Raw genomic sequence first — 24,971 nt, 5'->3', positions numbered from 1 at the left:
AGCAGCAGGAGCAAGCAGAGGCACGTCTGCACTCCTCAGCGTCAAGGTCTCTATCTCTATCATCCAGTGGTGTTGTTTTAATACTGCCATGTTTAAACACTGATACTGATGAGCAGGTGGAACACAGTGGGTACAGATGACTCACCATGAGGCTTTGATACTCAGTAAGAACTAAGGTGTTGTGTCTGGAGGAGAGCAGAGAGAGATGAGAGGATAGAAAAGAAACCATGTACTCCTTATAAAACATTGTTGAATAAAGTCCCCTGAAAGGTTCGTCCCTTTCATCCCCAGACTCCCAAATGTAACACCATGGAACCAACACACGGGCATCGATCAAGAGGACGCCCCACACCAACCTTTGTGGACGCACTAAAGAAAGACGCTGGTGCAAAGAGCACATATGAGCTGGCCTGGATGTATGGAGAGCGGAGATGACTGGAGACGCCGATGGAGGGCTCGTCTGAGGATGACGTAGAGAGAGAGGGAATTCTTGTGGACAAGAACCAGAAGTGCAGGTACTCAGTACTGGATAGTTCAGGCTCACTTCCTGCTCTGCCTGGAATCGATGAATCATTGGGGATTTATTTGCACTGAGAGGATGGAGTGAACAATGTGGGCCTGTTCTAACATGTCAGCAACCAGTGACTCACCATCAGGATGTTTGTGCTTGTTAATCTAACACTATGCTCTTTCATCAGCAGAAATAAGAGCTGATGTTAGTCTCACTGTAACCAATCCCCGATACTGCTCCAGTTTTCACCCTCTGAGTGTCTGAAGGTCTGAATGACCCACAGCATGTATAACTGTAAGAGTAGTTTATAAATGTGCAGCTGATCCTCTGAGCTTCATCTACCGTCTGAAGGTGTTAGACACCACCCTGACACAGGAGTCACTGAACCTCCATGACTGTGAAAGTCTGCATGGACAGGGTTTTACCCTGTAAGGATCATGTTCTCCAGCAGGGCTGAGTTTTCAGTCAGCGACTGAGGGGAGTGAAACAGCTCATCATCCCAAAAATCTAAAACACCCAGGCCGCTCCTCCTCTCTCACCATTTGAGCCTGACCTCAGAGATGATATCAGACTCCCGTAGACGCTCCCAGACTTCTTGTGAAACCCTGTCCCCTCAGAGAGATGGCTGCAGCTGCAGAGAAGGGCTGACCTGAACTGAACCCATTGTTCTGGAACAAGAGGTGTGACAGTGTAGTCCTCCAATCCCTGAGCTCATGTCTCATGTAACATGTTTAACCTCATGAGGCCAAATAAAATATGACTGGATCCTGTGTTTGCAGAGGATATCCAGAGACCTGAGACTTCCTTCTCTGTCAGTGTTCAAAGTCTAACAGCTAAAGAACAAGGTGAAGCAGAGACAAGATGTCTGAACCAGGTTTTTATCTTGGTTTATAGGCAGATATCTGTGAATATAGAATGAAACAAAAATGATGTATTGTCAGTTGATACTTGGTTGGTTTCAAGATTGTTTTCAAGTCCATATGTTTGGGTACTGTCTTTAGTCCAGGTCCTGAATTGTTGTGCTGGATTTGAAGCATCACACAAAACATTTAAACCCTGTAAGTCTGATGCTCCAAACGTGAGAAAACTTCAATTTGTAATATTTGCGTTTACAAAACCCCTCTACATCTTCAGCTGACATATGACCATCTCCACTGAAATTTGGCACAACATTAGTTATATTTAATCACAGGTATAGAGAGACAGCCTGAAGGTCATCAGACAGTCAGTAAGGATCTTTTTTACAGTATTCATGAAGTGAATACACATGGGGTCTCATAGATGATGTGAAACCACACCTAAAGTGAAACTTCACCCTCATGTTGATATTTCTCACTTCTTTTCCTGGGAAAGTGCGGGGTGAGTAGAGATGGTGAGAATCTTAACACCCTGATGCCGCCTTGACCTCAGTGAGGACTTTCAGTCTGTGTAAGCCTATCTTTAAAGGCCTTTGCCTTTGTTAGTGAGCTTTGGTGACAGAGGCGATGAGATCACAGGTAGAAGTGTCTGAACAGGTTTCCTCAGCAGAGGGTCAGGGCTCAGCCTCACAGGTGAGCTAAGGAGCTCAGACGTCCAGAGAGACATCAGAGCAGAGCAGTTGCACCTTCACACTGAGAGGAGCCAGCTGAGAAGCTTCAGGTGTCTCTTGAGACTCCTCAGGGACAAACCTTCTCGGGGACTTTATCCAACAGTGTCACAGATTTGAGTGTGGTGAGGTCAAAGGTCAAAAAGTGTTGAAGTTTGAGACTTAAAAAGTATAGATTCACACTTAAACTGTGGTAGTTTATAGGTCAAAGCCAAGGTCAGTGGGTGTGTAACTTCCTGTTAGGAATGGAAATGGTGACAATCGTCATGTGGACACACGCTTTTTTCATGTGACAGGCTGCTTTACCACATGACCAAGAGGATTTAAACTACAAAATCATTTTGTTGTCTCAAACAACATGATTTAATCATGTTTAACCACTAAACATGCAATAATACCATAGAAGCTACATGTTATGCTGATTGAACAAACACCCATGTTGTTGTTTTTTGAGTATGCTATCTAGATCCCAGGGGAATATATTGTTCCAGATGCTATAACTGCTTTATTTGGGGTGTTACCCCCTGCACTTTGTCGCCCCTCAAATAAGAAGCTGGTAGCGTTTTTTCAACCCTGCTGGCCAGGAGACTGATTCCACTGAGATGGATATCTTCAGCTTCACCTACACAAATGAGCTGGATCAAGGAGGTGCTTCATTTCAGACTAAGCTCATCTGGATCTGAAAGAACATTTGGAAAGACATGGAATCTATTTTTGTCAAAGTCAAAAGCAATGACTGTCACTTTAATTTGGACTAAGGAACCCAGTCTGAAAAATCCTGCAACTTTGATCATTATTGTCATTTCCTTTCTTTCTTTCTTTTTTTTTGTTTGTTTGTTTGTTTGTTTGTTTGTTTGTTTTGCTGTTGTTGTTTTGTTTTTTTGTTGATCAAAAAGTAATAACACATTCTACATGGATGTTTCTGATTGGAACTGATAAGGCTAATGTGTAAAATCAATGAGGAAAGTTTAAAAGAAAGAAAGAAAGAAAGAAAGAAAGAAAGAAAGAAAGAAAGAAAGAAAGAAAGAAAGAAAGAAAGAAAGAAAGAAAAAAGAAATGTGGACAGTAGATCAAATATTATCTATTTACATGTTTTTATTTTTATTGTAAAGACCCCAACTCTGGGGGCCATTTGGTCTTAACCAGAAACTGCCACACATTCTGTTTACCAGAGCATCACTTCTTATCTTTACAATGAAACACAGTTTAACATGAACTTTGATCATATATAAAACTCCATTACTCTGATGACTTATATTTGAGTTACAGGACAGCCAATGACTGTGGCATTGACTCATGCTAAAAGTGAAAGAATTAAACTCCTGCAGTCACACCCTGCACCAGACACAGTGATGAAAAAATTGGAGGTGGATTCCCCCAATGGATAAACTTTCATAAATAACAAACCTGACCCCCTGATGTGAAGAAACATGAGGGTTCAAATCAGTCCTGTAGGTCAAACACATTAATAATAGAAATACACAAAGTTGATTAAACCAAAGTTTATATCTCAAATCACCTGAACCCAGAGTCACAGGTGAGGATCAGATGGCAGACGGACAGCCAATGGCTTCTGACTGAACTGCAGGGCTGATGGGGGGAGAAGACAGGCCAGGTGACTGATGGGTAAAGGGGCAACTGAAGGGCATGTGGAAAAAAGCAGGAGGGTTAAAGACAGATGATAAGACTAGCTATAAAGGAATATCAGTTTCCTGAAGTAAACACACACACACCAAGTCAATCAGTCAACCAATACATAACTAACTAACTGAATAAATAAATAAACAAATAAGTGTTGTTATTGTATTTTCAGAAAAAAAAGTCTTCTTAGTCTTAGTATGAGCCACATAGTGATACATGAATTATTTGTGAAGAGTAAAAAAAATTCCAATGATTGGGGAAAATGTATCAGTTTACTTTCTCTAAATTAAGATATTGTCTTAATATGAGAAACTCAGGGAGCTGTATGGTAGTGCAATGGTTAGCACTGCAGCCTCACAGAAAGAAGGTCACTGGTTAAACTCCCAGCTTGGCCGGTGGGCCTTTCTGTGTGAAGTTTGCATGTTCTCCCCGTGCATGCATGGATTCTCTCCGGCTTCCTCCCACTGTCCAAAAACATGCTCACCAGGTTAATTGATCACTCTAAATTGTCCATGAGTGTGTGTGTGTGTGTGTGTGTGTGTGTGTGTGTGTGTGTGTGTGTGTGTGTGTGTGTGTGTGTGTGTGTGTGAGAGAGAGAGAGAGAGAGAGAGAGAAATGTCTGTCTGTGTCAGCCCTGTTACTGACTGGTGACCAGTCCAGGGTGTAACCCTGTGACCCTGAACAGGATAAGCGGATTGGAAAATGAATGGATTAATATTCAGGGAATCTTGTTGGTCTTTTACTATCTTAAAATAAGACATTTAAAAACTTCTTTGAAACAGGAAGAAAACGCAGCACCAGACTCAGGTTAGACAGCCATCTGCACAAATGGGTTAGGATTGGAAAGGGTAAAGAGAAGTGTATGAAGAAAGAGATGAACAAAGACATATAACTACAACGTCGACAACATTCGGCACATTCAGACCAGTAAATCAACAATGATGATGTTATGAGTATGCATTGTATTTTCAGGAACCCAATATTAATGAGATCAGACTGATCTCATTATTTTGAGGAAGTTAAAGACAAAGGCCTAATAAGTAATGGTGAATGAACCAGGACTTATATAGTGCTTTAGTCTTTCTGACATTTTGAAGATTTGACTCTCCTGGGGCCGTACTCACCAAATATCCTAAAGCTAAAAGTAGCTCCTAACTTAAACTCTCAAAACCAATGAATGTGTCAGTCCTAATTTTACAACTCCTAAATTCCACGTCTAAAAGTATTTCATGAGTATTTTAGCTTAAACAAGCTCCTGAACCTGTGAGACCTTAGAAGTGGTGAAGAGGACTTACTAAGAAGTCACCAAGACTCAGAAGGAATCTCAGCTGCTGCTGACAGTCGCCCTCATGATCATATTGAATGTGTATTTTTTTCTGGGGCATTTGACTAAATCAAATAAACACAAGGCTAATGCTTGTGTTTGTATGTATACCAGTTGTAATTATTGCTGTGAATGCAGCAATGCATTCACAGCATATGTTCTTCTGTGTCAAAAAAAATTCTTCTTCTTCTTCTTCTTCTTCTTCCGCCACTTTTTTGGACTGCTATGGCTCCTACAAACTTCAACTGATTTTCACAGTTCGAACTTCAAAACATGTGTCTCAGAAACTTTTCACAAATACTTTCCGAGATACTCAACAATTTACGAGATTTTGGTCCCATAGAGATGAATGCGGAATTTTCCAAATTTTCTCCCTTCAGGACATTTTTTCAGCCTGCTTCAAAACCTTCTCATTCAGTCATATATTCAGCTAGAAATTTCATTGAAACTCCAAAATATTCAGCTTTCTTTTGGCTTCATTCAGTGGGTTTCAAATGTTTCCTAGCATTCATAGTTTCTTCACAATGACCCTTCAAAGGTCATGATGATATTCAGCTCTTCAAGCCATTTAACATTGGTGTGTATTGGACGGAATGTTTCAGCTTAGAGTGGGAGATTCAAACGACACAGTGGGGAGAGGGGAAAACAAAACCTTGGAAACTTCTGGGTAAACTGCTCTCTTGGTCATTATTTTTGCCCCACATAGGCATATTATATGTCAAAATGTAGGTTATGTTGTCCTGCTTCTGACAAAGTGGTTTTTAAAGCAAAAGGAAGGAGCACTTTTTTAACAAAATGACCAACTGTCGGGCAAAGTCAGCTCCAGCACCCATGTAGTCCAATGTTAATTCCTGAGGGGTTTTCGCAGAGATCAGTCAAATTTCCCTCATCACTCTCATGGGCCCATTTTTGCTTCTTCAGACATAAAATTTACACGGACAGCTTCCTCAGGGTCTCAGGATTCCTACGGTGTGATCATTTTTCTTATCAGCCCTTTGGTTTAGTCACAGTTATAGGCAGTTTGACACCCTGATTTCAGTGGAAATGTGTTGGGAATCAACAGACTCCACCAGCTCTCTCATGGCAGTTGGTAAACAATGATCACCATGGCAACATCTGGCTTCAGATGAGCCTCAGCCTACAGGCTTACATGATTAAAAACTCACACACAGAACACACAGGATTTCATTTTGACAGCGTTTAAGAGATGAGACTTGCATTTTCCCTCAGTCAGGTCATTTCTTCCATAAATGTTCTTTAAAATTTGATTCATTGCTTCAAATTTTGAATAGATGCAGCCATTTTGACTTTAAATTCATTTATCCACTTAACTGATTCATCCATCTATTTCCTTTTGTCCAAGAGTTCATGGGGGGCAAGTTCAGCATTCTGCATTAGCAGTTGAGTACCAGTTTTTATTACTTATTTCAACCATTTCAGACATAAATTCAGTCATTCAGGTTAAGCATTCTGCTTTTGCAGTTTAGCGCAAGCTTTTCAAGACTTAATTTAAATATTTTCAGACATATCTTCAGACACTCATGTTCAGTATTCTGCTTTAGCAGTTCAGCGCAAGCATTTCAAGACTTCATTCAGCCATTTTCAGACATACCTACAGTCATCCATGTTTAGGATTCTGCATTAGCAGTTCAGCGCAAGCTGCTTCAGTATTCTGCATTCACAGCGCAATTTCTTCAGAAATTGCTTTTCTAGTTTATATGAGAAGTTTTCAGTGAGAGAAACTGACTCAAGTTCATGGAGTAATTGCTTTGCTGGGCCCATACTCTCCTCCAGCCCCACTATGTTTGTGTCCCAGTGGCTGAACAAGGTTCATTGATGTATAACATTTGTGTTACTTACTGAACACACTAAACAGGTTGTCATGTTTTGGTTTGCAGTAACCTGTCTAACCTTACATGCTACATGCTATTTCATGTACTTGTATTTTAAGGAGTAAAACTAGTGCTTTAGCTTCACTTTGGTACTTTGGATAAAGAACCTGTTAGCCATGTCTGTGAGCATGATGCTACTCTGTCAGTGTGGTGCTAGGTTGGCATGGTCAGCTTGTCCATCTTATTGGAGGTAGATCTTACATTCCCCAGTGCAATGGATGGAAGGACAGGTCAGGCTCACCTTTTCTTAGCTCACACCACAGTACCAGCATATTGTCCTCACCTCCTTCTCAGTTTGCAGGGAACATCGAGCCTAGCACCAGTTAGCATTAACATGCTACAGGCTGCTTGCAGCCTATCTCATGAATGATCAATGCGACCATGGCTGCACTTTGGATCTCCAGACACACACAGGAGCAAAGTAAAAACACCACTGAAAACACAACCAGTTTGGTGTCAATGGCCGACAAATGAGCCAAAAAAAGTGATGACAGGCTCAAATACAAAGATAACTTTAGAAAAAAAAAGGGGGGGAAAAAAACAAAGGAGAAAGGGCTTCTGAAATGAATGGTGACTTCAGTGGATTATAATTTAATTACAGAGCCTTTGAAGTAAAAGGCAGATTGCTTTTATCATCCAGTGGAAGGGGATCAGAGCAACGGGAGAAAAACAAAGTCATAAAGAATTTCCTGAGCTCAGCTGGGACAGGATTACTCATTTCAGAGACAAAGGATTCAGGATGTGACAGCTGGTGATTTTAAAGGGTGGTCTTTTTTCAAGCAAAGGTTCAAACTGACTAATTTTTATCCTTTGATTTTTTAAGAAAAAGGACATGATGTGAAACGCCCAAATATTAAATGTTATCTTATATTAGTAAAAAGAAATGATTGAGAGAGGAGTGTAAATGGAAAGAATGAAAGATGTTTGATAAAAATGCAATCCTTTACTGCGTCCCTCAGGAAATCTGTTCAACATTGACTTTGGCCACATCCTGGGAAACACAAAGCACTTCCTTGGTGTGAGTAGAGAACATGTTTCTTCGTCCTCACTCCTGACTTCCTCTTCGTCATGGGCAGAGTGAAAGGAGAAAACAGCCTTTACTTCCAGCAGTTCAGGGTTAGAAAAACATCATTACACAGCTTTGAACGACAAACTGTTTTGTTTTTTTCAGCTGTGTCTTCTCTTTTTTTAAATGCATTTATTTATTTATCTGTGCGTGAGGTAGGTGTTTACCACTGCTGACCTAAATTTACTGTAAATTGCTGATTACCAAAATATTTTTATGTTTTGTCTCTGTGATGGTTAATCCACCAGTTAGTTCAAGCTCTTTCATCAAAATGATATCTTTGATACGCATGTGTGTACTTTATATGTGTGTGTGTTTGTGTGTGTTTGTGTGTGTTTGTGTGTGTGTGTGTGTGTGTGTGTGTGTGTGTGTGTGTGTGTGTGTGTGTGTGTGTGTGTGTGTGTGTGTGATGTAAATATATGTGATGCGTATCTCTCGTTCCATCACATCCCAAAGGAACCCTGTTGGTCTAAGATCTGGTGTCTGCTGAGGTCACTGGAGTGCAGTGAGCTAATGACACGTTCAAGAAACCAGTTAAACCCTCTGATGCATGAACTTTGAGAGTCAAGATATTTTCCTCGAATGTTTTCATTCTTCCGTGGGCTGTATTCTTTTTATTTTTTAAACTTTTATGATTATTAATATAATTCTTATTATCATTATCATTATTACAAAATTTTCTCTTTTTTCAGATATTTGATTCTTTTTCAGGAGATTAAAAACAAGTCAATTCCACTGGACTACATGTGCTTGAGCATTCAATTGAAGAAAAGTGTAAAACGAAAAAAAAAGTGTGGTACTTAAATGAATAATTAATCATTATTATGCTTTGCAGATATTTTGACTTATTGTACACGTTTTAACTTTGTTCATGCCTGAATAAGAAATATAACACGGCGCTCACAGCTGTGACTTCAGACTTAAGCCAAATCTGTATTTGAAAACATCTTGATAACGTAATTGAGTCAAAATTAGACAGGCAGACAGGCAGGTAGGTGGACAGGTGGGCGGGCCAGTAGTTTCTTGGCAGTTTGTTAGCGTTAATGGGTTAGACCTGTTAATGTTTTTGAAACATGTCTTATGATAATATTTGCTATGATTTGGTGCTAAATAAATAAAGATTGATTGATTGATTGATTGATTGATTGATTGATTGATTGATTGATTGATTGATTGATTGATTGATTGATTGATTGATTGATTGATTGATTGATTAAACGATTGAAGTGGTGTGCAGTGGAGGACAACCGCGGCGTTACTATTGGGCCCGGGTGGGCATGGGCCCACGCATTTTGACCACACAGTGACAGCTCCTCAGCCAATCAGTGGATTGTACCCCCACGTGTGGTCTCCTTGTCTCTGATCGAAGAGAGACGATTAGCCTGCCCTCAGGCTGATCGTCACCAGCAAGTCATCTAATCAAATGAATGACATTTGCATGCCGGCTTTTCAAGTATCAAGCTCAAAACAAATGGCGCCGATGGCTCCGACGAGTTACTGTCCATCTTTGCCGCCCTCTCTCCATCATGTCCTCCTGTGACCCAACCCAACAGCAAGGCAAGTAACAGATAGGCTAAGGTAAACGTTATTATCTGGCTGTGTAGGCCTATGTTTAATTTCTTGAGTGAAAATTATATTGCTACTGAATGTTTAAGAGAGATAAATTAAATTAGGTTTGCTGCCAAAGTGAGTGTTTTTTCACTTCAGCACTGAGCTGAGGACAGCGACACAAGAGTCACACAGGTTGGCTACTGAGTCACTGTCCTCAAACCCCCAACAAAGAAAAGGGAATCTTAATTTTAAAACAATGTCAGTTAAAACAGGAGCAGACATAAATAGAGAAATACACAACTAATGATGTTAAATACCATCAGAACAAAGCATGTGGTCTAAAAAAACAAATGATTTTTCACTTCTACAGGATGAAAAGCAGCAGGGATTAGACAAATAGAGAGAAACATTGGCTGTAAGAGGCAAAGTTTAACCAACAGGACTTAAAGAAATACTGAACAAAAACCTGGTACAACAAAAATGAATGTGGAAGAGGAACAATTGTTTTTATAGAAATGCTAACCATGTGTAGGAAACTGGGAGTATGACTTCCTCCATTCATTGGATGCTTTCACGCAGTGAGAATCTGGGAGGGGGAAGATGAGTCAAACTGATATGCTTCAACCCAGCACCAAACTCAATCCACACACGCACACACACACACACACACACAAGCACACACATACACAGACACACACACACACGCACACACAAGCACACTCGTACACACACACACAAGCACACTCGTACACACACACACAAGCACACGCGTACACACACACACACACACACACACACACACACACACACACACAAGCACACTCGTACACACACACACAAGCACACGCGTACACACACACACACACACACACACACACACACACACACACACACACACACACACACACACACACACACACAAGCACAGACACAGACACACACACACACACAATTCTTTCACTTCTGTCATTTGGGTTTTTATTTTATTGTTATTGCATTACTGCACTTTTTTGTTGGGCTGCTGTGACAAAAAAAATCCCCCAAGGGGGATCAATAAAGAATATTCTATTCTATTAAACACAATTTTGGTTTTGTACCTGTCCTTTAAATGGAGTCTCTTAGATACAGCTTTCAAACTCTGCAGCTGAACATAAAGATAACTGAAGCTTCTGCTGGTGTCAGAGTTCACTAGAGTCAATATGACTTTATTTATCTACTGGATAAAGGTTGAATATCGTTTAAAGTTTTCCTGCCCACACAATATGATTTTATTAGGTTATAAACAGCTCAGTTTGAGCTTAAAGGGCAAAGTCAAATGACTGTGATTGCTTGTGGGAGGAGGGCCAAGTTTGTGTCCTCCAATCACGGCTCTTATTTTCAAAGGCAGTAAAAACAGAAACTAACCCTCGGTACTTTCCAAAAGCCTGTCTTCATTTATGAAGGTAAGTACATTTTTTCTCTCTATATTTCCTTTAAAAACACAAACTAAACAAGTGTATTGTAAGTTTTTGTTGTGTTACTACTGATCACACAGTCACAATTATTTATGCATTTGTGTATGTTGTTTGTTTTTTTATTTATAATCAGTCTTATTGCTGCTAAGATTCCTAACACCTTGTGTTCATCCTAACACCTTAAACAGGTGTTTTAGTTTTTATTTCCTTTTTTTAATGATCTTATCTTGTTGTTGGATTAGTTTTATTTTATTGATGGACTGTACCAAATGAAAACAACAAACTGTCATTGTCTGTAAGAGTTGAATGTTGTGTTTACTTGATGTAACCTTTGGGACATCTGGAACATTCTGGATGAAGGTGACAAAAGGAGTTTAGTGAATGTGTTCCTGTGGACGACTTGATTACGTGAAGCTTCCTCTCAGTGCAGTTCACAAGGGTTTAAATACAGATGAAGAAATGATCCTGTCATCTTCTTTGACATTAATTAATAATCATAGATGAATGAATGATGTTTGTTCCCTATTTACCATCAACATTAATCAGTTTCGGATTCAGTCAGATTAGTTATCAGGGACTTTGCTGAACTCTGAGCTGGAATTAAAACATTCAGAGGTCAGATCATCAGATGACCCAGTTCTCTTTTACTGGTCTGATGACCACATCATGTGTCAGTTCTTCCTCTGTGTTTAATGTAACAATAGAGACTTTAAACAGCAGATCAGCTGTGTGGAGTTTAGATCTGGAACTGGGTTTGGATGAGGTTCAGTCAGTGCTGTGTTAATCTTTGTTTCTGTATCTAAGAACTCTCTCCTCTGCTCTCCTTCTTAAGCTTTAAACCTTTAGTCTGCCCAAAGTAGATGAACGTATTTCTTTTAATCATAGTCACAGATCATTTACCTTGGAACAGGTCCTCCTGGATTCCTGAGGCTTCAGGTTTACCTCACAGGTAGAAGTACATAATTCTGATCCCTGAGAGAGAGATGATCTGAGATCATGTGGTAAGTTTCAGTTTCTTTCATGCTTTATTTGAACTTTACAGTAATGTGTATTATCTTTGGAGGTTCTTCAGTTACAGTTTTTCTCAGTTGCTTTGGAACATTTCTGGAATCATCTTTGCCATTTGCAGAACAGTTAGTGCATTTCTCAGAACAGTTCGTACAAAACACCATGGATTACCTGCAAAAGCCAGTCTCTTTCCCAGTCTTTTCTTTCATCTCTCAGAGTAAATGTATGTGTCAGTGAACATGTCAGTGCATCAGAATGATGAGTCCTAAGTTGAGTCCTTGTGTCAGTGTGTATGGATAGGACAGTCAAAGTGCTTAGTCACGTTGTCGGTAGTGTCAACAGTGAACTCTGGAAAGCTGTTCTGATGTAAACTATGCCTACAGTTTTGATGACAGTTTGTTGAGGAGTAATGATGAAAAAATAGATAAATAAATAAATAAAAAACTGGCTGCTCTTAATTATAATCACAGAGTCTTTTTTTTTTTTGTAAAATATGAACATCTTCCAATAACTTGGATAAAAACCAGTCTGGATGGAATATGCACACCTCTAAAACAAAACCGTATTTTAAAGTAAGGGACGATACTTCCACATTTATTGTGAAACCTCCTCAGTGTGAGCTTCAGAGACCGATCATTGATGATCAGTTCAGGCTGATCCACAGAGTACTGAGCTTTAAACTTTGATGGGAGCAGCTCTAAATGGATCTCTGAGTCAGAGTCTGAAGAAAGCTGTGAAATAACTCGGGCTGGAAGTTTCAGCTCTGCCGCTCTCTGTGTGGACCCTTTAAACCTGCTCTTGGGTCCAGTTAGTCCAGAACAGACTTTGTTCCCCTCAGTCTCAGGATGGATCTGAAGGATGAGGTCTCAAGAGAGGAGGAGTGTGACCAGGTCTCAGTCTCAGTCTCCTCTGTGATGAGATTTATATCCCCATAACTTACCAACAGCTCTGAAACAGGATGAAGTGAAGGAGATCATTTCTCTGATCTGTGTCTGGTCTGTGTGTTCCTCTCTCTGTCTCCAGGTGGAGTCCTCCTCCTGTGAGGTGACATCTCCTGAACAGAACTCTGATCATGAAGTCCAGAAAGAAGTCCAGAATGAAGCTTTGGTTCCTGCTTATGGTAAAGTGATTTCTTCTCTCTGCATTGTTGAATTCAGTGGTTCCTTTTCCTTGTTCTTCTTCTTCTTCTTCTTCTTCTTCTTCTTCTTCTTCTTCTTCTTCTTCTCCTCCTCCTCCTCCTTCTCCTGAGGATCCAGCAGCTCATGGTCTGCTGGTCTAGAAGAGGTCAGTCTGATTCTGACAGACCTGCTGCTTTACAGGTTCCTCTTCAGTCATATGACGGTATGTCAGGAGGGACAAACAAAGAATGGAAATTCAACATCATCCTCCTGAACATGTTTCAGAGCAGACTGACACTAAAGATCCAAACTTTACACATTTGTTATGAACATGTGGAAAATCCCCTCACACTGATCCTGATCTCTGTCTCTGTGTCTCAACAGATGATTATGATCAAAGCCTCCTCAGGTCAAACCCTGACCTGTCATCGAACAGAGTATCAGGTTGGAAATGAATGCTGTCCGATGTGTGGTGTTGGTAAGATCTCATTACTAACTTATTAATTTTAAAATAATTTACTTATTAAATGTCTCTGAACTCTTGTTGTCTGTAGAGTAATGTGAGCTGTCAGTCTGAGTCAGTTCAGTTTGTCTCAGTGTTTCTATCAGACCATCCACGCTCTGATTCAGAAGATGCTGAGCTCTAATTTACTGACACTTCTGACTGAAAACACTGAGCTGCAGTAACAACAGCCTGTCTCCAGGGGGCAGCATCACACTCTGCAGCAGACAGCCTTTAGGAAGTTGATGAACAGTGGCAGAGGTCTTCATGTCTTTATGTGAATAATGTTGACACACTGAGAGCTCTACAAAGAGCATGAAGCAGTTTAAAGACAGAAAATGTTCCTGACTGCAGGCTGCAGAGCACCTGCTCCATCTGATCACTCTTTGACACTTTTCTCTTTGTTCCTGGATCTGAAGGGAACAGAAACTCACTCAGCTAATGCCAGCAGCAGCTAAAGACCCTCAGGAGGACTTTGGTTTCTAAGCTCATCCTGAGTAACCAGCTGACAGTCTGATCACTGATCTCTGATCACTCTCATCCATCAGCGCTCACTCTCACTAACTGATGGCCTCCATCTTTCTGCTCTGCAGCCTCAGACACTCTGTACTCTTTGTTTTCATCAGGATCCTGGATCAAAGGTATAAAAGAGGCAAAAGAGGCAGTGGTTTAGCTTCATTCCATACTTGTGACCTCAGTGAAAACTGAATTGATGGTGATGTTACAGCACCCATCAACACAGGTTGTCTGGTCAGAACAGGAATGATGGCTTTGAATGCTGGCAACAGACACACTGTTCTAATTTCCACTCTTTTATTCCTTTAGAAATGAGTGTGGTGTGTGAAACTGTGTGGTTTCTACAAAGATGAAAAGTGAATAAATACAAATGAATAAACATGAAAACATTAAACACTGATTAACCACAAGGATTAAACCAACCTGAAAAGAATACTGAACAATAGGAAGCAGATAATACAACTTAGCAAACCATAAGAAAAGCTCCAAAAACACTCTTAAGCACTTGGGAAGTGTTAGCACATTACTGTCACTGACAGTCCCTGCCTCTGCCACACTAACACACACATGCAGACAGAGCCTGAGAAATGGTGATGGTCTCTAGATGGACACCTGCATTACTGCAGACACTGCACCGATCCGCCTGTCAATCTCTCGCTCCATCCTTCCCTCACTCGTGAACAAGACCCCGAGATACTTAAACTCCTCCACTTGGGGCAGGATCTCGTCCCCGACCCGGAGAGGGCACTCCACCCTTTTCCGGCTGAGGACCATGGACTCGGATTTGGAGGTGCTGATTCTCATCCCAGCCGCTTCACACTGGGCTGCCAACCGCTCCAGAGAGAGTTGGAGGTCATGGCTTGATGAAGCCAACAGGACCACATCATCTGCAAAAAGCAGTGATCTAATCCTGAGGTCACCAAACTCGACCCCCTCGACATCCTGGCTGCGCCTAGAAATTCTGTCCATAAAAGTTATGAATAGAATCGGGGACACAGGGCAGCCCTGGCGGAGTCCAACCCTCACTGGAAACGAGTCCGACTTACTGCCAGCAATGCGGACCAAGCTCTGGCACCGGTCGTACAGGGAACTGACAGCTCGTAACAAGCAGCCTGACATCCCATACTCCCAGAGAACCCCCCACAGGACTCCCCGAGGGACACGGTTGAATGCCTTCTTCGAGTCCACAAAACACATGTGGACAGGTTGGGCAAACTCCCATGCACCCTCGAGGACCCTGCTGAGGGTATAGAGCCGGTCCACAGTTCCACAGCCAGGACAAAAACCACATTGCTCCTCCTGAATCCAAGCCTTAACTAACCTACAGACCCTCCTCTCCAGTGCCCCTGAATAGACCTTACCAGGGAGGCTGAGGAGTGTGATCCCCCTGTAGTTGGAACACACCCTCCGGTCCCCCTTATAAAAAAGAGGGACCACCACCCCAGTCTGCCAATCCAGAGGCACTGCCCCCGATGTCCACGCGATGTTGCAAAGTCGTGTCAACCACGACAGCCCCACAACATCCAGGGCCTTAAGGAACTCTGGGCGGATCTCATCCACCCCCGGGGCCCTGCCACCAAGGAGCTTTCTAACCACCTTGGCGACTTCAACCCCAGAGATGGAAGAGCCCACCCCATCATTCCCAGACCCTGCTTCCTCCAAGGAAGGCATGCCGGTGGGATTGAGGAGGTCTTCGAAGTATTCCTTCCACCGATCCATAACATCCCGAGTCGAGGTCAGCAGCGCACTGAACACAGTGTTTACCGTGCACTGCTTCCTCCTCCTGAGATGCTGGATGGTGGTCCAGAACCTCTTCGAATACGTCCAAAAGTCGTTTTCCTTGGCCTCACCGAACTCCTCCCATGTCCGGATTTTTGCCTCAGCAACCGCTGAAGCTGCATTCCGCTTGGCCTGTCGGTACCTGTCTGCTGCCTCAGGAGTCCCACACGCCAAAAAGGCGTGATAGGACTCCTTCTTCAGCTGGACAGCATCCCTTTCCGCTCGTGTCCACCAGCGGGTTTGGGTGTTGCCGCCCTGACAGGCACCAACCACCTCGGGGCTACAGCTCCAATTGGCTGCCTCAACAATGGAGGCATGGAACAAAGCCCATTCAGACTCAATGTCTTTGACCCACAAGATGGCGGCGTGCAGAGACGCAGCGGCTAAGTGGTCCCTGAATCTGTGTGTGTGGTTGCTAACTGTGTGTTTTTGTGAGTGGATATGTGTGGGTGTGTGAGATAAAGATCTCGTACAATCGAGACAAACTCCTGAACATCGGGACAGGACACCAAATTCCCATCTCAAGGAGCTTTCAAAACTTGCACCAGATCCCAGTGGAAATAGCACAAGCAGCGGACTCCCCATGGATTACCCTGCCAGTCTGGCGACTCAGGAAGCGGCGGAGAGAGCGTAAACAGACGAGGGGGTGCCGAGCAGGCTACCTGGCTAGGCTAAAGAGAGCGCCACACAGACCACCGCTACCTTGCCTCTTTTTAGCCAATGCAAGGTCCCTGTGTAACAAAATGGACAATCTGAGACTGAATTTAACAACCCACTCAGTTACCCGAGACGCCTGTGTGATGATTATCACTGAAACCTGGCTTCAACCTGGGATCCCGGACAATGCTATCAAGCTAGCAGGCCGCTCCACACTCCGCAGTGACAGGAACAAGGAGTCCGGTAAGAGCCACGGCAGTGGCTTATGTATCTACACAAACAACAGCTGGTGTACAGACGCCACCGTCAAAGACAGACACTGCTCTCCGGACCTGGAGTTCCTAGCAGTAAAATGCAGACCATTCTACCTGCCACGGGAGTTTTCCGTCTTTATTGTGACAGCTGTTTACATACCACCTGACGCTAATGCTAAGTTAGCACTCGGCTACTTGCTAACTGCTATCGATAAACAACAGGATACATACCCTGATGGTGTTTTTATATCTGCTGGAGACTTGAATCATTCCAATATGAAGAGCGTGCTGCCTAAATTTGATCAGCATGTCAAGTGTACAACCAGAAGAAATAAGACTTTGGACTGTGTGTACTCAAACATCACTAAAGCATACAGAGCTTTCCCCCTAGCACACCTTGGACAGTCGGACCATCTCTCAGTCTTCCTGACCCCAGCATACAAACCTGTAATCAAACGCCTGAAGCCCATCACCAGAACTGGTGTGTCCTGGCCCGGGGATGCATCCTTACAGCTGCAAGACTGCTTTGAAAGGACAAACTGGTGTCTTTTCTCTGACCCAGACATAGAGACCTATACCACCACTGTTCTCTGTTACATCAAGACCTGCATCGAAAGCATAACCTCTGAGAAACGCACCAGGGTTTTCCCAAACAGGAAACCTTGGATGACAAAGGAGGTTCAGGAGCAGCTGAGGGAGGATGGGGATGCAGCGTTCAGAGCGGGGGACAGAGAGCGTTATACTACGGCCAGGCGCATTTTAAAGAGGGGTATCAAGCAGGCCAAGGCAGCTTACAAGGAGAGGATCGAGGGTCATTTTTCCATCAGTGATCCAGCTAGTGTGTGGCAGGGCATCTAGCAGATTACAAACTACAAGGGACACTGACACCCACCCCTAGACAGCAATATCCGCCTGGCTGAGGAGCTCAATCACTTCTTTGCACGCTTTGAAACTGCTGAGAGTGACAACAACATTGAGTCTGCAATGGATGCGGCTGCTGCCACTACCAGCATTGCTGCCCCCCCGGTTCTCCAGACCCACGAGGTAAGGAGGATCTTCAGCACAGTGAACATCAGGAAGGCTGCGGGGCCAGATGGGATCCCGGGGAGAGTGGTTAGAGACTGCGCCCACCAGCTTGCAGAGGTATTCACTGACATTTTCAATCTGTCACTATCCCAGGCTGTTGTCCCCACCTGTCTCAAGCCAGCCACAATCATACCAGTGCCTAAACAGAACAACATCACCTGTTTAAATGACTATAGACCAGTAGCACTCACCCCCATCATTGCAAAGTGTTTTGAGAAACCGGTCCAAAAACACATTAAATCCAGTCTCCCTGCTAACTTTGACCAGCATCAGTATGCACACAGAGCACACCGCTCCACAGAGGATGCTATTTCCACTGCCCTCCACACAGCTCACACACTTGGACCAGAGGGGAACATATGTGAGGATGTTCTTTATCGATTATTCCTCTGCATTCAACACCATTGTTCCGAGCAGACTGGTCATCAAACTGCTAAGCTTGGGTTTTAACAGCACTTTGTGCATGTGGATTAAAGACTTCCTCTCTGGACTTCCTCTCTCAGACTGCATTTCCACATACTCCACAAACACAATAATTAAATTTGAAGACGACACAACAGTGGTGGGACTGATATCGGACAATAACGAAACACACTACAGAGAAGAAATAGACAGGCAAACAGACTGGTGCATGGACAACAACCTCACATTAAACATCAAAAAGACCAAGGAGATCATCATTGATTACCGTAAAGAACAGAAGGTGCATGAAAAACTAATCATCAAGGGGCAAGAAGTGGAGCAGGTCACCAGCTTTAAATTCCTGGGAATCTGCATCACAGAGGACCTCACATGGTCAGTCAACTCCTCCACCCTGGTAAGAAAGGCTCAGCAGCGGCTCTACTTCCTACGGACACTGAGGAAAAACCACCTGCCTGCTGAGCTTCTCAGAATCTTTTACCTCTGCTCCATACAGTGTCTTAACATACTGTTTAACTTCTTGGTTTGTTAACTGCACAGAGGCAGACCGGAAGAGTCTGACACGAGTAATTAAATCAGCTGAGAAGATCATTGGACTCAGTCTGCCAGCATTGGAAGACATTTTCAGGACACGCTGCCACCACACCACTACAAAGACCCTCAGAGACTCTAGCCACCCCAGTCATCACCTCTTCTCTCTGCTACCCTCAGGGAGGCGCTATAGGGCACTCAAAGCCCGCACCTCCAGACTTAAGAACAGCTTCCTTCACAGGGCCATAACTGAACTTAATACGCCACGCCAATAACTGCAACATGTGACTCTCTTTTCTATATTTATTTGTTATCAGTGCAATATGGGACTACATGCAATTACTCTCTTTAATGTTTTATATGCCTTGACATGGATGCGTTGTTGTACTTGTTTTTTTATGTTATTGTTGTTTTATATTCTTTTGCATTCAGGACAGCACAATAAAATCTCGTTGCCTTGTGCAATGACAATAAAGTCTATTCTATTCTACTCTTTTCTATGTCCCCTACCTCCCCCGGAACACAGTTGAAGCTCTCCTGGGGGTGGGAGTTAAAGCTCTTTCTGACGGGAGACTCTGCCAGACGTTCCCAGCAGACTCTCACAATACGTTTGGGTCTACCAGGTCTGACCGGCATCTTCCCCCACCATCGGAGCCAACTCACCACCAGGTGGTGATCGGTTGACAGCTCCGCCCCTCTCTTTACCAGAGTGTCCAAGACATGCAGCCGCAAGTCCGATGACACGACTACAAAGTCAATCATCGAACTGCGGCCTAGGGTGTCCTGGTGCCAGGTGCACATATGGACACCCTTATGCTTGAACATGGTGTTTGTTATGGACAATCTGTGATGAGCACAGAAATCCAACAACAAAACACCACTCGGGTTCAGATCGGGGGGGCTGTTCCTCCCAATCACACCTCTCCAGGTCTCACTGTCATTGCCGACATGAGCGTTGAAGTCTCCCAGTAGGACCAGGGAATCCCCAGATGGAGCACTCTCAAGCACTCCCTCCAAGGACTCCAAAAAGGGTGGATACTCTGAACTGCTATTTGGACCATAGCCACAAACAACAGTCAGGATCCGTCCCCCCACCCGAAGGCGGTGGGAGGCTACCCTCCAACGTACATGCACCGAGCCGAGGGGCAATGAGTATTGCCACCCCTGCCCGCCGCCTCTCACCATCGGCAACTCCAGAGTGGAAGAGAGTCCAACCCCTCTTGAGAAGGCTGGTTCCAGAGCCCTTGCTATGTGTCGAGGTGAGGCCGACTATATCTAGCTCGAATTTCTCAACCTCGCGCACCAGCTTAGGCTCCTTCCCCACCGGAGAGGTGACGTTCCCCATCCCTAGAGCTAGCTTCTGCAGCTGAGGATCAGTCCGCCAAGGTCCCTGCCTTCGGCTGCCGCCCAACTCACAACGCACCGGACCCCTATGGCCCCTCCTGCAGGTGGTGAGCCCACAGGAAGGGGGTCCCACATTGCCTCTTCGGGCTGTGCCCGGCCGGGCCCCATGGGAGTAGGCCCGGCCACCAGGCACTCGCCATCGAGCCCCACCCCCAGGCCTGGCTCCAGGGGGGGCCCCGGTGACCCACGTCCGAACGAGGGAAACTTGGTACCATTTTTGTTTTTCATCATTAGGGGTCTGTGTGAGCTTCACTTTGTCTGGTCCCTCCCCCAGGACATGTTTGCCATGGGAGACCCTACCAGGGGCATAAAGCCCCGGACAACTTAGCTCCTAGGATCATTGGGACACGCAAACCCCTCCACCACGATAAGGTGGTAGCTCACAAATGGAGGGGTCCTGAAAGAAAGATCCACCTCATCATAATCATTCAAACCAATGGTTTTATTTACTTGCCCATGTTGGGAGCCACTTTCATTGGGCTCTATGCACAGATCACTTCCTCATTGGGGTGAAGTTGCTTGGGCATTTCCACTTACCGAAAGAAATATTAGAAAGTGACAGTAGACGGTGTTAAGATGGCAGCGATTAAGTAATTAAGGTGTTTCCTGGAGTTGCCTTAAGTGTCTGTCGGTGATATACAGAGTCATCCAGGTATCTAGTGCAACACCACGTAGAAAGTCGTATAAAGGCTCCAAAATGTTTGTGTTATTATTTCTTTGGAGCTCTGAAGGTAAATTTCTAACACTAGCTACCCTGAGCTAGAAGACTTGCTTTCGTGTTTAAAGTTAAGAGCTTCAGGTCAATCATACTTTAAAGTAAGTTAAACCGTGTGTATATACCTCTTACTTCATGTGTTTGTACTTTTATTAAAGCATAAAGTAAAAATGGGGCTACAAGAGATCTCTCTGAGAGCCCACTGATACATTCTCTCCTACAAGAGATTCCTGTTCCACACATACAACATGTTAAACATCTAGATGGAGGTTTTATATTGTTTAAGTACACAAGGAACTCCAAAGTAAAAACCTATCACTACACTAACATACAAAGGGAAGCTGCATTGATATGGTAGCGGTTAGCATACAATAATAAAACTTTGTTTTTCCAGCGGAATATCAACTTTCATCACTGAACAAACAAATGTACATTACTTCCTCAAAAGAGATGCATTATCAGTCCATTTAACATGCTTTATCTCTCTTACACTTCACAACAGTGGTGTGGAGATGGATGGAAGAGCAGCCATCCTGTTTTTGGAAGGACACTTGTACGTTTACATGTCAACGCGTTCAGCATGTATAAAATCAGGCCACAGTTAAAACATCAACATAACCAATAACATTAAACACATGGATTAGATTAACAGATAGACATTGCAGATGTCCTCATACATTAAAAGAACAATATATTTTGGAACATTATTTTGGGCGCATGCCATTTCCAGGTTTTGGAGCTTGTACAATTTTAGTGTTGAGTCTCAGCACTCTTCATAAATGAGGCCCCAGATCTCTGCTGCCACAACTTTCAGTGAATGAGATTGAGTTTTTTTTTTTTTCTTTTTAACAGGTCATCGAGTAAAGACCGACTGTGAGGGAGAAAAGTCAACGTCCTGTCAGCCGTGCTCAGAGGGAACCTTCATGAATAAACTGAATGGACTCAGATCTTGTTTCCACTGCTCAGTGTGTGAAGAAGGTAAACGTCTGTTTCTGTTCAGCTTTGTTTTCATCAGTAACCTCTCCTCACTGACACTTCACACTAAAGCTGATTTTACTGACTCATCAAATCAAAGCTCCAGGCTGACTTCCTAAAGTCAAAGCCTTCAGTCCCTCATCCAGATGAAACCACAGTCTGAAGAAACCAGCTTCACGTCTCAGAGAAGTTAAAGAGGCTCAGACTGAAGTCCAGCATGTCCCGGTTTAGTCCTTTAAACATTAAAACCTGAGGTCTGTGAGTATGGTCTTTCTCTGTGTCCTCAGCTGCTGGTTTAAAGATAAAGAGGTCATGCACGCGGACATCAGACTCAGTGTGTGAACCTCTGGAGGGGTTTTTCTGCACGGAGCCCTCAGAGGACGGCTGTGGTGCTGCTCAGAGACACAGGAGCTGTGATCCAGGACATTACATCAGTCAGAGAGGTGAGTTCAAAACAGGCTTAAGAGGATGAACAGTCAGTGACCTCCAGGAAAGAAATGATCTCTGGATGGTTTTCAGATTCATTCAGTGTTAATATTTAATCCAACCTCAACAACATCATCATTTTTTCAGGAAACTCAGTGTCAGACTCTGAGTGCTCTCCCTGCTCTGAGGGAACATTTTCTGACGGCACGTTTACGTCTTGTCAGAAACACACAGAGTGAGTGAAGCTTCACATCAGACATGGACACACCTGAATTCTTCTTCCAGCAGCAGCAGAGACTTCATCAGATCCTACAGATGTTCCTCTAACAAATGTCCCTCTATCATTACAGATGTGATCCATCCAATCAGCAGCTGCTGAGACCAGGAACTGGATCACAGGATGCTGAGTGTGGGGAGCTGGAACCAGACAGGACTGGAGTGATCATTGGTGGTGTTGTTGGTGGAGTTGTTGTTGTGCTTTTTTTAGCTGCTCTGTGTGTATTGGTGTGGTGTTGCTGGAAGAAGAAAAACAGATTTCTAACCAGAGGTAAGGTTTCACTCTGTGACAGTAAAAATATGATCATGTTTCATTTATAGATGTTTCTGTTTGACTCAGTTTTATTCATTGCTGATCTTTAATTTCAGGAAAAAGGAAAGAAAAGAAAAATGGACACCAGGTATGTTTTAAAATCTCTGTGCTCTCATCCCTCTCTCAGTTTACTTATTCAATGGTTTCACTCACTTTTTGATATTTCTCTTTCAGGAAACAAAGAGTTTAAATAGCAGACTACCAGAGGAGAATAGAGCAGAGCAGAGGATCAGGTAAAACAGGTGAGAGTGTTTCAGTGAAATGTTCTCTGACTGAGATTAACTCTGATGTGATCTCATGAATGGAGAAAACAAAATAAATCTCTCTTCTTCTTTCAGGTCATGACAGTTTGTACCAATCCTGTGGAAACTTACTGTTCCAGAGTTCAAGTTCACCAGGATCCAGGTCTTACTCAGTTGGATTCTGATCTGAGTTTGTTTCAGACTCTATCTACTGAAGAATGGATGTGTTCATGAGAAACACTGGGGACTGATCTTTAAATGTCTAAGTGCCAAGTGTATCCACTTAGACTTGATCCCCAGGAGCTCAGAGGAAGTTGAAGTTGGCAGCAGTGATGGAACCAGAACTCGATGAATACCTTGCAAAGTGTCAAATCAAGTTCCAGTTCAACCCACCAGGGGCTCCTGACTTCAAGGCATGGGTGGGAGCAGGAAATACGCTCTCAGTGTGGTAAATGGACATGAAGTAATACCAGAGGAAGTTCTACCAACCCTCCTGATTGAGGTAGAGGCTGTCCTCAACACCAAGCAACTTGGATATATGAGATAAGACATAGCAGATCAAGTGCTGAAGATAATGCAGATCAGTCTGAGGATGAGTGAGTTGGCTGTAAGAAGCAAAGTTCAACAAACAGGACACAAAAAAATTCCTAACAAAAATCTGATTAGTACAGATGTAGGAAACTGGAAGGATAACTTCTTTCATTCTGACCCTTACTGTAAGAGTAAAATGAGTCAAACTGACAACACACACGGAGCTTCACCTCCATGTGAAATTAGCTGTTAGCAGCCTGTAGCATGTCAATGCTAACTAGTGTAAGGCTTGATGGTTTCCCTCAAGGTGAGGAGGAGGAGGTGAGGACGACGTGCTGGTTCTCAGGTGTGAGCTGGGAGGTGACGACGTGGACCTGTCCTTCCATCCATCATTGCTGGGATGGGGTATCTATCTGCAGTGGGGGATGAACGAGCTAGCTGTGCTAGCCCAGCGGCAGAGGGGCTGCCGGAGGGCATAGTGGCATCATGCTGTTCACGGACGTGGCTGACGGAGCTGACATCGGACGCTGGCGCCACATTGGAGGAGCTTCACCTGCTGTGGGCAGACAGGATCCAGGAGACAGAGACTGAACAGACTGCTGGGGAGGCTCAGTCCTGGACCCTGTGGAGGTGGAGACTGGCTGACTGGAGAGTGGTGGACGGGATGTCGTCATCTATTTTCTTGTGGACCTTTTTGCACTTTCTATACACTTTCTTACTTTTGTTTTCTTGATTGCTGCTGTGACTCCTGAATTTCCCCTCGGGGATAAATAAAGTACTTTCTATTTCTATGTATAGAAGCTGTCCTGTGGTCTGCAGAGCAGTGTGAAGACACACAGTCTGCAGTCCGAGGAACAGAACCATCCTGTTCTTTATTTTTTCGGTGGGAGTCATCTGCCAGGAGCACTGTTGGCTTCTGTGAAGTGTAGTTCTTTTTACAGGCTTTACAGTGTAGACTTATTGGAAATACACTGCAAAATGCAGGCACATGTCACATATTATATTTTATCTTCCTGATTTGTTCCCGCTCATGTCTGCTCCCGTTACCTTTTAATCCTGTACTGTCCCAATCCTGTGGTTGATAGTAAAATTGACTCCCATACTGCGGGAATCCCAAAAAATGTCAGCCTCTATTTCACACAAACAGGGAATTAATTAGTATTGTGCAGTCTTACTCTGAGTAACAAAGAAGGC

At 43.6% G+C, this 24,971-nt stretch overlaps 1 protein-coding gene across 1 annotated transcript; it reads left to right on the top strand.

Annotated features, from left to right (window-relative positions):
• Window positions 1-11,932: 11,932 nt before the first annotated feature.
• On the top strand, window positions 11,933-24,171 carry LOC141799711 (tumor necrosis factor receptor superfamily member 14-like). Its single transcript, XM_074682034.1, has 10 exons — window positions 11,933-12,025; window positions 13,056-13,152; window positions 13,535-13,628; window positions 21,867-21,992; window positions 22,277-22,432; window positions 22,563-22,650; window positions 22,766-22,962; window positions 23,061-23,092; window positions 23,179-23,246; window positions 23,343-24,171. Exons 2-9 carry the CDS (start codon window positions 13,105-13,107, stop codon window positions 23,239-23,241), a joined length of 804 nt encoding a protein of 267 aa, XP_074538135.1. The 5' UTR covers window positions 11,933-12,025; window positions 13,056-13,104; the 3' UTR covers window positions 23,242-23,246; window positions 23,343-24,171.
• Window positions 24,172-24,971: the final 800 nt, after the last annotated feature.

This window comes from Halichoeres trimaculatus, unplaced genomic scaffold, assembly GCF_033239565.1.
Source record: "Halichoeres trimaculatus isolate MK-OKI-2021-1 unplaced genomic scaffold, fHalTri1.1 fHalTri1_scaffold_11, whole genome shotgun sequence".
In the NCBI taxonomy this organism is placed as follows: Eukaryota; Metazoa; Chordata; class Actinopteri; order Labriformes; family Labridae; genus Halichoeres; species Halichoeres trimaculatus.
Note: the sequence above shows the minus strand (reverse complement) of the source record. Positions and strands in the feature narration are given on the sequence as shown.